The sequence below is a fragment of the Rhyacophila brunnea genome, unplaced genomic scaffold, assembly GCF_057557595.1.
Source record: "Rhyacophila brunnea isolate RB1 unplaced genomic scaffold, BYU_Rbru_1.0 scaffold_4, whole genome shotgun sequence".
NCBI lineage: Eukaryota > Metazoa > Arthropoda > Insecta > Trichoptera > Rhyacophilidae > Rhyacophila > Rhyacophila brunnea.
Window position 1 is genome coordinate 8,524,388 of NW_028233068.1, and position 15,065 is coordinate 8,539,452.

Here is a 15,065-nt window from a genome sequence, read left to right on the forward strand (position 1 = left end):
CAGAACAGTGACGATATGACAATCCACCATTTCATTTAACTAGGGCAGAAATCAACCATATAGGTACTTTAGTTGATTATATTATCATTCCTGCATTAAATTTTATTTTCGCTTTACTGAATTATTGAAATATAAAATATAAATATACTTTTGAAATTTAATATAAGTAATAATAAAATTAATATTGTACTGATCCATTGATGCATTTATTTTGAAATACAAAAGAATAATTAAAACTAATACGGTTGCTTCTTACTAGTACATAATTACATTGTTTTATGTTTTATTCTGTTCAAAATAGTACTTATGTCTTTAATGATGGTGGTATAATAATATAATATGTGGTATTTTACAACGTTTTTATTAGCTCGTATTCTTGTTTGTCTGGTGGTTGTTTGTCCAGTACAAATCTTGCAATCGATTTTTAACTAACTTCCCGACTAGCTAGACATTTGAAACTTTTAGAATATATCAGAACACGATGCTAATGTATTCTTTTAATACCTTAGCCATCTTTAAGCAGAATTGAATTCATTTTCAGTTAATTCTGTTTTGTATGGAAAGTTACTTCAGAAAAATCCGTAAAAAGTAAAACTATTATTGGTTGCTAAGGGGTGGTCCTAGCAACTAAATTATTAATATATACGTGCGTTACTAAGGAAATCAAAATGAATTGTCAAAATGACATTTCAGTATTCTATATTTGTTTGTTTGTTTGTTTTTTATTTACTTCATATCAGGTACAAGTTTGAGCATATTTAGCATAATAATTCAAAACAGATAATATAAAAACGTTGTATATAAAAAGTTCTTTTTATCTTGTAATTTTATCTTAATATTAGCAAGGAGTAGTGACAAGTTATACCGTGTTGATGTGGGGAGCCGAATCAAAAGGTTTCGCCAGGAATATCAGGGCTACATCATTTGCTAGGGTCTTGGTGTTGAAGCTCGGGTGAATAACAATCGATGAGATGGACCGCTCCTGGAATGGATGGCGTTCCTTGGTGGTCTGGGTGTCCCATTCGCCGGCTCTGATCTTTAGCTGGTTTGCAGTGTACCTGATATAATCACAATAATTTTATTTTATTCGTTGTTTCAGATAATATTACATCTAAAATTAAGCCAATGCAAATTCTATTAAACTAATTGGAATTGAAATACATGGAAACGTAAGAAAAATTCTAGTATTATATTAGTACTATAGTATCGACACCTCCTATGTAAAAGGCCGGAATTGTATTTATGGCTATTTTGACTTGATTGCCTTTTATTAATTAATTTTAAAGATACTACAACAATGTTAAACCCCAAAAACCATTAAAGTATTTCATATTTGATGTTTTATTATAATTAAGTAGACAAGAGGTTTAATGCATTTCTGTCAATCCTGTTATTCCGAGAAATTGAATGCTTATATGTCGAATGGGTGATTGAAGACTATAAAAAAAACTTCTTACTTCTTGACACAATGTGCTCCTGTGAGAATAACGCCCGGGTTAATAAGAGATCCGGCACAAATCGCAGAGCTGTCAGCTGAACTCAGAATAGCAACTGTCCATGGGAATTCTCCAAACTGAGATTCTTGGTTACCCTACAAAGAGAAAAATATTTGTTTGGTTACATTTAGAGTAGTGGAATTATTTCTTAATAGATTTGCATCAGAAGTGTCTCAGTAGGCCGAGAATTTTTCAAATGGATTATTTTGGTAACTAAATTAGTAATCATGAATAGAATATAATATATAGATTCCAAATATGATTAATCTCCAATGAATAATTCATGGTTCCTTGTTGTGTTGTGCTTATTACATTTTTATCACCCTACAATTCGATTAATATTCGACAATAATATCATTCTTTATTTGACACTTTGTTTTAAAGTTGCCTTGTACTATAGTTGCAATTAAATCGTAAATAGTAAATAATATCCACCAACTGTCTCGCTCCGTAACATACCCACTTTCAATTGGATTTGTTCAGCTCTGGCATCTCAAGTGTGTTTAATGAATTTATTTTTAAACACCTCTTAGAAAAGCCATGTCGAAAATATAGAAATGAAGTATAGCGGTTGAGCTCACTATAATAAGAGATAGGTACCTACTCCTACTCGTATAATGCCAGAAGTTATATGAATGCAGTGTTGACCTTACAGTCCAATAGACCCGACATCTGGTTCAATCAATTTTCTTACTTTAGAGACAAAATGCCCACTTTGTATACTACTGACAATAGATATTGTACACCCGATCCTCTTTTTGAAGGGGCTATACGTACCTACCAAAGACTACCGTGCAAAATAAAACCGTCTAAAAAAAGATAAGGTTCCATTACTTAAAATCAACTCAAAATACGAAATTCTTGAACTCAAAAATAAATCGAATTTATTTATTATTTATACATAATATACATAGTTTTCGATTTAAATTAAATTTAGGATACAGAAATATATTCATTCAGTGTCGCTACTTGACAATAAACGTGCCCTTTTACTTCTGTTTTTCGCTGGCGAAAAATCACTCTCATCGCTGAAAATATTTTATTCAATTAATTTCAAATTCGATTTATTTATTTTTTTAACATATTGTGGACATTACAAATTATATGTTTAAGACGTTCACAACATGACATTGACGCTGACACCGAGGCACGTGGCGCATCTCTTGTATCGAACCCAGAGTGACTGACTAGTATGGCGCCATGTATGTACGTATGTATGTCTGGACGGCATCCGGTGACAACATAATTATGTATGCACCAGTGGCGTGCAGTCCATTGCAGCGCAATTTTTTGATAAATATGTACATAGATACGTATTTTTATTCTTTTTAGTTTTTTGAAACTGTGTTAAAGCAAAAAAATCAGTATACTTAAATAAAAAATAATCAGTAGTTTTTTTAAACCGTGTTATTTCGAAACCATGCAAAAAAAAGCCGTGCAAAAAGAGGATCGGGTGTACTTTCATTGTTTTTGATGACTTTTACTATTATAAAAAAAAAAATAAGTCCACTTACAACAGATCCGGTGATCTGGAAGTCAATTCCTTTTTCGTTCCGAACACCGCATCCTATTACTTTGGTTGGCTCTGTGATGACAGGTGGAGGAATCGGGTTTTCAGGAGCTCTGGGGTACTTGCAGCACACTTCCACTGACTCTTGACAACTTTCTGGCTTGAACCTGTAAACATTCATCATAATAATATTATGGCCGTTAAAAAAAAATCGGTTAGGTACATGTTCAAACACGCGCGTTAACATCATTTTACTCCCTACTTCAATATTATAGTTTGTCAATTTATGGCTACGGCCGTATGTTGTAGCTTAACCACTGGGGAATGCCAAAAGAAATGGCGTATTTAAAAAAAACACTACCTTATTCTTAGGTCAATAATTATTATAAAGCAATCATTATTCATAGGATGTTTATCACACTTGAATGGTCAAAGACATAGCTTATAATGAGTATCTTTAGAATTATCTTCAAATGTGTTAATCTTGCCCATTTTTTTAATAATAAAATGCCTAATTCTTGTCAAATTTCGAATTATCAATATATTTTTTTACCGTAAATATTTCACTATAATAATGTCGATATAAATTATACTGATGGTCTTATAAATGCGTTTAAAATATAATAAATGTAAAAAATCTTAACACCACTGCACATTTATGTAGTAAAATATGACTATATTCTAAAACATTAGAGCGAGAGATTTAAAAGAATACTATTTTATGTAATAAAAATACTTTATGCAGTCATCAAATGTTTAAAATAAATATAACGAATAATAAGGTTTCAAAATTATAAAAATAGATTATCTACAACGTTTAAGGTATGTCCAGGATCATGCTTTGAAAATAGAAAAAAAGCTCCATTTTGACCCACGCTGAGCACGTCCGCCCTTAAGAAAACGGAAGAGAGCAATAAATCTAAAGGTGCTTTCTTCAATAAAAACTTTTATTTTTTATTATTAAACACATGGGTTGTCTAGAAATGCATTGTTGGGAAAAAATATACCTAGCTCGATGTATTTCTAAAAACAAAATTTTAACTTGGCTAATTGTGGCACCCATTTGTATCGACATATTATGCAGGAACAATAATCGGGGATTTTCAACAAGTAAAATCATTGTTTAATAGAAAGATAATTATTTTATTATGTTTCAAAATATTTTGAACCGGAACGCCATATGAAATATTCTGATGAGGCTCGAGAATTTTACGAGACATCTTGCTATCTTCTAGGATTCCACGAGAAGGAACGGTATATTCGAGGATTCCACGAGACGGAACGGTATTCTCGAGGAATTCACGAACCGGAACGGCGCTCCAGGGCGTTTTGCTCCATTCCGAGCGCTGGGTTATCACAATATATAGATATTGTTTCTACGACAGTGGGCAAAGTACGTGTCATATATGACGTGGGGTTACTGCTAAAAGTTGGTAAGTTTCGAAATCATATTATGGAGTAGGTACATAATTGCAATTTGAAAGTTTGACATTCGCTATAAAATCAAGCATAATGCTAATTTCATTATGCTTTATGTGCATATTTTATATATTGGATGGCTTTGATTTTTTTTTCTTCCACATAATCCGTTAACTCTAAATGCCTAAACTATCGACTTACCAACTTATGGTTGCAACCCCATATTATATAGGAATAGTGAATACTGAGTAATAACCCTTTTTATAAATTACTTTTTATAATTAAATATAATTATTATGAATTACTATTAAGTAAAAACTGAATTTTTCAAAAAATGATAGCCATAGAACTTCAGTAAAACCCCGTTAATTCGATATCGTCGGGACAGAAAATAGAAGAAAATCGAATTATGAAATAAAAAATGTATGATCATAGCTGGCACTGGATTTCAAAGTTTTTGGAGTAATTTATATAATTTAATTATTATTTTATTAGCCATCAACGCATAGTCAATTTAATTAGCCATTGTTTGTGTGTCCTCTGTAGCCGTTCACACCGTGATTGTAAAACCAAGGCATCTGCAAAAGACATATTTTGGATATATTAGGGTTTGAAGTCTTCGCTTTGTTAGGAGAAATAGAGTTTCTAAAAAAACATAATATTTGGTTTATATACATTATATTGCATGTTCTTTCAGTTACCTACTTCACTTTCACATTATTAAGTTCACGACCTTTGCAGTTGTTTTGCATTTAATCTCGAAATTGAAAAAAAATGCAGATGCCTTGGTTTTACACTCACGGTGCGAATATTGATAACTCAGTTTCAAGCGTCAAGAATTACACAAGCATAAAAAATGACTCAATAGTGTGTCTAACTATTTTCAATAACCTGATATCGATGAGGAAAGCTCCGTCAAACTTTCCATCAGTGTAGGTGGTGTTGGTGGATGGATCGCAGAGGTAGTACGGAACGCACGAGCAGCTGCTTCCTTCGTCATCAGTGAACACCGAAGTCCCCGTAGTTGGCCGGACTGTTATCTATAAAATAACAAACAATGATTTTAGTGATTTGCTGTAGTATTTCAATATAGTATGTAGTAAGTCGCAACCATAGAGCTTGGGAACTATTTATATTAAAGAATATTAAATGATTTTTTGTATTATAGAACTTGATGGAGACGCCATGGATGATTGGTAATGTCTTGTGGGTCTCAGGTTAGATTCCTAGGTCTTTAAATTCACATGTTGTTTTCACTGTGTGTTTGGACAATATACTATGTTGAGGAAATGGCTATCATATTACATCAGTCCAGTGAACGTAACATAACAGTGGTCAAGATCCATAACGAATGCAGAGGAAAAAAATCACTTAGATGGCGATTCTACAATGTTTTTAGTATGGTACTTTAGGTAGAAATATAAATATTAAGTACATTGGTAGATTTTTTTGTAATAATTGTTCTTCTCTACCAATAATTCCCAAACTTTTTTGTTTGACAGAACCCTTGGGACATTTTCCAGAAACTCGAGCAACACCTACTTGGTGGCCAAATAATGATATTAAAATCTGGGTAGGAAAATTATAAATTAATATACGTGTAAAGCAGTAAGCAATGATATACCGAGGCAAAGTGTCATTTAAAAACTCTTTAAGTAGACAAAAACACTGTCTCTTCATATTTTACAAAATTTTTAGTCTCAAATCAAATGGCGTATTAGCGTCCTATGCCAAAATTTTGATGAGTTCGAGATTTTATTCTACTCTTTGTCTAAAGCTATTCTGCAGGCCAATTATACTATTAACTACGCTACTACTATGCTGTAACCTCAAAGTAATGATATATTATTATTATCAACTTAACTATGAAACGTTATACCATCGTGTTGCTTCTCAGTGCGGCTACCAAATTTAAACACAACATAGTTAACAATATGTTCTACTAAAATAACTAAAAATAATTACCAATAACTTTATATTTAACACAAAAACAATAAATTTCAGCAACACATGCTCGCAGTTCTTAAATGATTGTAATCAGTCTAATCCATTTTTACCGGTGACGTTTTGAAAAATATTTAATTCAGCCGTAGAAATTCTATCTTACTCTAACGCATAGTGCAGAGATGTAAGCGTGCCGAATGCTTACTCACTCGCACTTATGATTCGTTTTTGTTCAGGATTTGGCGGTAACTAAAATGTTATCATGCAAATTTTTAATGCTTGAACAGAAAAAAAGAACAGGCGGTAAGCTAAAGTATAGGCGGTAACTAGAATTCTCGATTTATACTTTAAACCTTTTTTTTTACTCTTATTCAAATTCTCACGGAGCCCCAACATTTTGCAAAACTCCAGTTGGGAATCACTGTTCTAAACATTCTAATTTATAATGGTACGTTGCAGGGTTGTCGAGGCAGTCGCGAATGTATAGTATTTTTTGCGGAGTTCGAGTCTTAAAAACTCAGAAATATATATTTTTTCTTCTCAAAATAAATGCTAATATAGGTATATACGTAGACACGTATGCGTATTATACTTTCACTGCTTTTGATGGAAGTGGTTTATTTGGATCAGAAAATTAGTGTAATTATTTTCGTCTATGAAATTAGTCATATTTAAACCCATTCTGTGGTGCGATAAACCACCATTGATTATTATAATAAGTAGATACAAAAATAGAATCGGTTATGATGATTTTAAACGAAGTGACCGCATCGTCTGCTTTATCGAAAACCACCACTGCTCTCAAACATTGTAACATCCCTCTATTTTCCTACCTTTTTTATAAAGTGCCGCCCCTAAGCACGATCTGTCTACCCCCACAAGTCGTTACTGTTATGGAGGTCTTTCTAGTATTACGTTAAGATAACATGGACAACCTCATTTGCGAAGTAAGGTGACTCTAGTTCCATGACCCCCACATCCTGATGCGGGCTCCCAGGCCAGGATTTTTAGCAGGCCCCCCTACCTATCGCGTATGTTAAAGGCAATCTGACGACAATCCGCCACTGAGCCCGGGCCCCTAGGCTAGAGCCCTGTCAGCCCCCCCTTGTGGGGGCCATGTCTAGTTCAGTATACAAGAGATTCAGAATTTTGTGTAAATTCATGATAGTTTTAGTAAATGTATCACAACTTTCTAAATTAGTATCAAATGATAAACCTGTGTCATTTAAAATTATTTTTGTATGTTCCAAAAAACAAATGATTGTCAAGTTTTGATTTTTTTAGTTATAGAATTTTTTCTTATATGATAAAATTATAATAGTGGCCATTTTAAAACTAGATATCTATGTAATACCTATAATATAAAACTGCCTCACCTTGACGATTGATTTTTATTAGTTTACCTTATTAGGTGTTAAGAAGTCTACAGTGGCATCGAAAATATATATTTTTAGAAATTGAATATTCCTAATTTTCTTGTACATTTATCACAGAATAACATTAAAATATTAATTTGATGGTTCGTAATAGTAAAGAGACTAATTTTGAAATCAATACAATAGCCAACCTTGTTTTCATCAGAAGTACATTAAAACCTTGTCCAGATGGCGCGTGTCTTGCCGTGCTTTACGCACGAATACCAAAAATAGTATGCTGCATCCATATAGCGCGTTTCATTTGGCAGTGAACAAGCTAGGTGACGTAACGTGACGCGAGGAGAAAGACTACACTCAGTCGTGACACACAATTCTTGAGATTTAATACCAGCAAGCAAGCTAGCAAGATATATTTTTGTAGGTATACATTACAGGTATACATTATTTTGAAATGGCCATAAAACTGTCGTTTCAAGCGCTAAATGGTCATGATTCATTTTTGAATGGCTATGAAAACGTCGCATTTGAGTAGAGTGCTTGCGTTTGTCGCGCAACATATAATAAGCCGCGACTACATGTGGACGGCTCAATGAAGTCACATGCATTTGGACAAGGCCTTATTGCAAACAATGCAACGTCGGACATTTTTTCCAACGAAACTTACATAACTTAGACAAATAATATCTATTTGCCAAAGAAACACTGATGATCCTGTATGATGTTTTAAATATTATTTAAAAACATTATGAAATAGAAAACACAGTAATTATAAATAGAATAAATCTGCATCGTCGCGGCAGCATTGCCGGATTTCTGTGGAATGAGGTGATTGTTCAATAATACATCGACGAAAGATGTAATATACCAACAATTCAATTGCAATACTTTTTAGTATTAATTGATTTAAAATATTATATCAATTATTCTTAAGAATATATACCTATATAAAATTCGCAAATGTTGGGAATCCCTGCCTTATAGAAAACAGTTACAAAAATATACAAAAGCACAGTTTTTTTGTTGTGTTTTTTTTAAAAATATATATTTTGATTATTGAAACAACCACAGAAGAGATGAAACAACCGACGAAGGATTTCAAGTTATACAAATTTATATTTTTTATAAAAATCGATGTTTCTTAAAATAGATATAAAAATATTAAAACTATAAATTAGTCAAGAATCTAAACGGTAAAAATAAATATAAACATATGAATAATGTAATAATAACGAAACCTATGTACCAAATATGTGACAAATTCACATGTTTTACAATTATTGTAAGTTTATCTTTGACTACAGTTTTCAGATACATATTTATTAATTAATACAGTTGAAATTGTAAATTATCAATAAGAATTCTCAAATTGCAAGCTTCGTATTTTTCCGCTAGGTTCTCTGTTAGCACATAGGATCCCCCTTAAATGTTATTATCTTATGTAGGTACAAGTGAATTGTTAAAATAATAAATCTATATTTTATTCTACTTTTAAGTGAGTAATTTTAAAAACCAAAATTTGAAAAATCCACTATACCAATTTTATTTTACATTAGAAAATAGCAAATCTCACATCACATCACATTTGCTCGCGTATGAAGTTATTCAGTGCAGCTAGTATGATAATATGATAATATTATTATTAGATATTATTTTAAATAATCTTTGTGACTAATGTTATGAAGCATTGAACTAACGTTCGTATTATCCAAATACATAAATTAATCATAATATAATGTAATTATAATTAATTAATCATGTACCTAATCATAATTAATTTAATTATTATCGTTAATGAATCTCCTTTGTGCATTTATCAAAATCTGAAAATAATTAAATTGATTTTTTCCCCATATTATTGCATATACTTACATAATATACATATACGATATCATAAAAGTCTATACCTACAGATACATTGAGAAACTCGTTTTTTAGATATATTAGCTTGTTATACAAATGCAGTGTAATTCTGTCGAAACTATATAAAAGTGTAAATTACTAAAGAAGCAGGTAATAAAATATAAAAAATAATAGAATTAGCACTTGCCATGCAACAATACAGCAGTGTGCAGTGACATAACTAATATGCTTACATTGCCTATAACTCCCCCCCCCGCAAAACTGTGTAGATATTAATAATAGATAAACAGGAAAGTCTTTTGATATTTTCATTTTAGAAATATATTATGATAGTAGATACGTCATAATAATAATTATATAAGTGTTTCATATGGTTGACAGTGGAAAGCGAAACTTGAGATTATATGATTATTTTGGAACCGGAACTCCAATATTAATAATTAAATTAACTAACCTGCCATTAGTAATGCCAATTGGGAGGGCAATAACCATGTTTAATGAAATCACTTCGGATATTGATATATTCCACTTACGTGAGGTGAATTTAGGTGGACATTGTTTTATAAGTTTTTAAGATACGGTCTATCAAAGTTCACTCTGTTATTTTATTTCTTTTCTTATTTTTTTTTTTTTTTTAAATATTAACACTTATTTTATGTCATGTCGTGAACGCTTTAAATTTATAATTTGTTATGTTCATTATATGTAAAATAAATAAATTTGAATTTGAATTTGAAAAAATTCTAGCATTAAAAAAAATATGTACCAACATTTTCAGAACCTAGAACCACAGAAAATCTATTAGTACAGTTTCTATGTAACACGTTTTTAGTAATTTACATTCCATACGAAATAAGCATAATATTTTGTGAAAATGAGTGTCCCGGTTCGTATAAAATCCGTCCTGTCGATTTTAATGAAATACATACATCCTGCAAGCCGAAGACTTCTTCCAAGAGAGTGGGATCCAATGTTGCGATTTCCTGACCCTGGGCTGACGATAATCCCACCAAGAACGCCGCGACAAGCCATGACAGCGATGGTTTCATTTTATCTTCTACTGAAAGTCACTGGTGGCCTGTAAAATAATAAATGAATTAGAATTAATAAAGTGATATACCGAAGGAAATAACAATATATACCTACAATACACAGTGACGTCCCTAAGTAAAGTGCCATCCTTGAGCAGACTTTTTTTATTTTTAGATATCAAATTAGGTATCTGCTAATTCATTAATATCATAATATCATTTCCCTCCATTTCGGAAAGTGAAAACAAACTGTCACTTTTGATTCGTTATGGTTTTTCGTCTGGATTCGGGATGTGGAGGTGGACAATTAACACACCGGAATTGTTTTGGAAACGGCAAGGTATATTTAGTTGATGTTATATAATCGTTACATTTTTAATACAAATTCAATTCGATTTAATTTTGACGGATAGCGAGGTTAACACTGCTTACTGCGCCGCTGTCAAAAACGCTTCTCTCGCTAAAACCAACGGTCACTTGAGAGCCGTACAAAATGCGGCGTTGCCATTCGTATTTTTTTTAACGCTATTCAGACAATGTTGACGGCAGATATTTAACATTATTTAATTATTTTCGCAATCAGCCGTTATTATTTGTTGGATTCGATACCGATTCGGGCCTCTCCAGATACACAAAGACATCCCCAAATAGGGACCATACGGGGGTGTCACAGTAGGTACTTCACGCAGAAAAATATATCGAACATCTTTAAATTGACATAGGTACCTACACCTTTTTACAGCATTTCCATAACACCTACTCTCAAACAGTGGTAGTTTTAGGAATGCAATGGTCTGTGGCTCTGACATGTTTGGAAGCACCCATGTGAATTTTTTGCATGTGTGATAAATCAGCATTACAATTCATATTAAATACAACAATAGTTATGCTATCAGGATTCCGTATGCTTCCATTATACCTCGTTTATACGTGCATGGATTTACTGCTGACAGTACGTATTATCGCGGCCATAACAAAAAATTGTACGTAAACACGCATTATCGTGCAAATTGCAAGATTACATGTATTACATAAGTTCAGAAGCTTCTGAATTTTCACGCGACAATTGGACCGTGCAATATCTGCGCCTGCGTAGTAGAACGATAGTAGTGAACCTGCCGGTAAAAAAACGAAATATACTGCGCAGAGACTCGTTTTGAGGTTAACCGATTTTCACGACCTGTCAAATAGTACCATAAAATGACAACAGTGCGTCTCGCTTACTCTTGAAGAATGAGATTGGAGAGACAGTCAGTACTTTTACGTGTAAACAGTTATTGTCATGATAGTTTAAAATACACACTATTTCTGTCAGTCATGCACATGTTTAGGCGCTATTACATCCTATTCACTTCAATCGCGGCCCACCATTTTTCTGGTAGATACCTCATACCCAGAAACTCCTAATTGTACCTAATACATTGTCATATTATTATCTCGCTCTAAAATAGTTAACACGGTCATGAGCGGTAAAAATAGCACGCGTGAAAGTTCACTTCCCGGGATAATTAACTGTCTGAATGCAATACACCATTGCCATTGTTGATGCCAATTGGTAGGGCAATAACTCTGTTCAACCAAATCGCTTCGGATGTCGATATATTCTACCTACGTGAGGATGAGTATTATACTATAATTACATACGCCTATAATAAATAGGTGGATGTTGTTTTATAAATTCTTAAAATAGAATATATTTTTTATAATTTTGGTACCTTTTACTTTACGTTTCATACTGTTTTTGTGATATCTACTGCATATACTTATTTCTTCTTTACACTGATTATTTGTTTTTAAATACGAGGGTGGGTCAATAAGTCCTTAGAAAAGCCGACAGGTGGCGCGACTAGTACTGTAAGCGGTTTATTTTCATGCAGCGGCACTACCGATTCAGTATGCTGCGAAGTTTCAATCAGATTGGTCGGGTTGTTGTGTGTTTCTCGTACATTTAAAAAAAAAATTTGCTTGTGGAAAATGGAAAAATGGAAAATGGAGAAAATTGAGTTTAGAGCTGTTGTTAAACATTTTAATATAAAAGGGTTAACAGCAAAGGAAATAAAAAATGAGTTGGATTTAGTTCACGGCATATCTGCTCCTTCACTTGCAACTATTTATAACTGGTTAAATGAATTTAAACGTGGTCGTACATCAACAAAGGATGAACCACGCTCAGGACGTCCTGTAGAGGTGACTACACCAGGAATGATCAATAAAATCCACGATATGGTGTTAAGTGACCGAAGATTAAAGTTGAGTGAGATAATTGAGGTTACAGGGATCTCAAAAGGTAGCGTCATTTCTATTTTACATGACAAATTGGGCATGAAAAATATTTCTGCAAGATGGGTGCCGCGTTTGCTCACAGTCGACAATAAACGCAATAGGGTGGTGGCCTCTAAAGCCCTGTTGTCGCTCATGCAACGCAATCCGGATGAATTTTTTCGTCGCTTTGTGACTGTAGATGAAACATGGATACACCACTATACTCCCGAGACGAAAGAACAGTCAAAGCAGTGGATTGCGAAGGCAAACCATGTCCAAAGAAGGCGAAAACCGTGAAATCAGCTGGTAAGGTTATGGCTTCTGTATTTTGGGATGCACGTGAAATTATTTTCGTTGACTATTTGGAAAAAGGAAAAACAATAACAGGGAATTATTATGCATCTTTATTGGACCAGCTAAAAAACAAAATTGAAGAAAAACGGCCTCATTTAAACAGGAAAAAAATCCTCTTTCATCAGGACAATGCCCGTGTTCACACATGTTTACGATCAATGGCTAAAATTGAAGAATTGAAGTTTGAATTGGTCGACCACCCACCGTATTCGCCAGATTTAGCCCCCAGTGACTTTTTCCTTTTCCCAAACAAAAAAAAATGGCTAAGTGGACAACGTTTTTTTTCAAATGAAGAAGTCATCGATCGGACAAATGCTTATTTTGAGGACCTTCCGAAAACTTATTTTTCTGACGGTTTAAAAAAAATTGAGAAACGTCTTACCAAGTGTATTGAGCTCCAAGGAGATTATGTTGAGAAATAAAAAAATAATACAAAAATAAAAACTGTTTTAATGCTTTTTTCTAAGGAATTATTGACCCACCCTCGTATAATGTTGTGAACGTCTTAAATTTATAATTTGTAATGTTCACGGTAGATACGTAAAAATAAATAAATTTGAATTATTAATCACAATTTTTATTGATTTTGGAGTTAAGTGATATGTTAGAATCGTCCGCCCTGCTGGTATAATAATAGTATTATAGTTACCTATAACAATCCTTCCACAATCCGCCACTGAATGACGGCGCAGCTAAAGACACAATAGCCATTACACTATCCGGTAAATTATTTCCGCGGACTGCCGACGGGAAACGCTGTATGTAATTCGTAATAGATTGCAAAAAATATTATAAAATATGTTTTCACTGAATTCGCCCCTGACTGTCTGATCGAAGTGTGGGAATCCCATCCGACTACTGACGGTGATAAAATTACAAACAGAAAAAACCTGAGTAGCAATAATTAGCATATAAATCATCACAGTGGAGTGCTGATTTACGAGGCCCCAATTTGTCGTAACTAAACTATATTTTTTAGTAATAATACCTACTAAATGTGTCCCTGTCATTTGAGTGGATTTAACCAGTCATACTTGAAGCACTAGAAAAAAATAAACCATGTCTATCAAAAGTATAAACATCTTACTTGATACGAAATACCGCATTTACATAGGTTTACTATAGGTTTAGGTGTCTAGATTCACATAGATTTGATGGATACACATTTTCTGATAGTTTATAAAGCATTCGGAGCCCATGCCCCCCCACATCCTGAAGCGAGCCCCCAGGTTAGAATCTTTGGCGGACCCCTACCTATCGATACAGTTAAAGGCAGTGTAACTATCTACAGTAGTGTGTATTCCAAATAATAGTGTTTGAGGTAAAAGTTAGGGTATTTTTTGTATTTTTAATACACCCACTTGAAATTATGGAGTTATCGAATATTGACAAACAATAATCAAAAATTGGGTCGTACAATCACATAATTTAATTTTTTTGTCATTGGGTTTAAGTGAAATACTTAGGCGACATTTTTTCACTATTAGCGCAATTTTCTGATGTGTGTTTATCTCACTTGGCTGGTCAATTCTCCAGGCCGGGCCCCCCTTAAGCCAGGGCCCCCAGGCTAGTGCCCTGTCAGTGACCCCATTGTGGGGACTATGTCGGAGCCATTAATTGGTCGGCGTTTTGGTATTAAACCGTATGTAGCCAATGCGGTATCGTCTATGCTGTGGTTTTTAGTCAATGAGATTTTATATCAGGTTTGCCCAAACTGAATGTGGGCAATGTACGATTTTCTTTTGTAAACGTTTTGTAAGAAATTAAACATAATAATTATTTTGTAATCATGTGAAATCTTTTAAATTAAAAA

General features: G+C 33.2%; 1 protein-coding gene across 1 annotated transcript in view; it reads right to left on the reverse strand.

Annotated features, from left to right (window-relative positions):
• The window catches only part of LOC147066811 (phenoloxidase-activating factor 2-like), a 38,046-nt gene that overhangs the window by 4,129 nt on the left and 18,852 nt on the right, over positions 1-15,065 (reverse strand). The window contains exons 2-6 of the mRNA XM_085954254.1: positions 10,535-10,683; positions 5,317-5,465; positions 3,011-3,173; positions 1,458-1,591; positions 866-1,058 (exon numbers count right to left, since the gene is read on the reverse strand). Coding sequence (XP_085810380.1) covers positions 866-1,058; positions 1,458-1,591; positions 3,011-3,173; positions 5,317-5,465; positions 10,535-10,654 — 759 coding nt within the window. The 5' untranslated portion in view covers positions 10,655-10,683. The remainder of the gene's footprint in view (positions 1-865; positions 1,059-1,457; positions 1,592-3,010; positions 3,174-5,316; positions 5,466-10,534; positions 10,684-15,065) is intronic.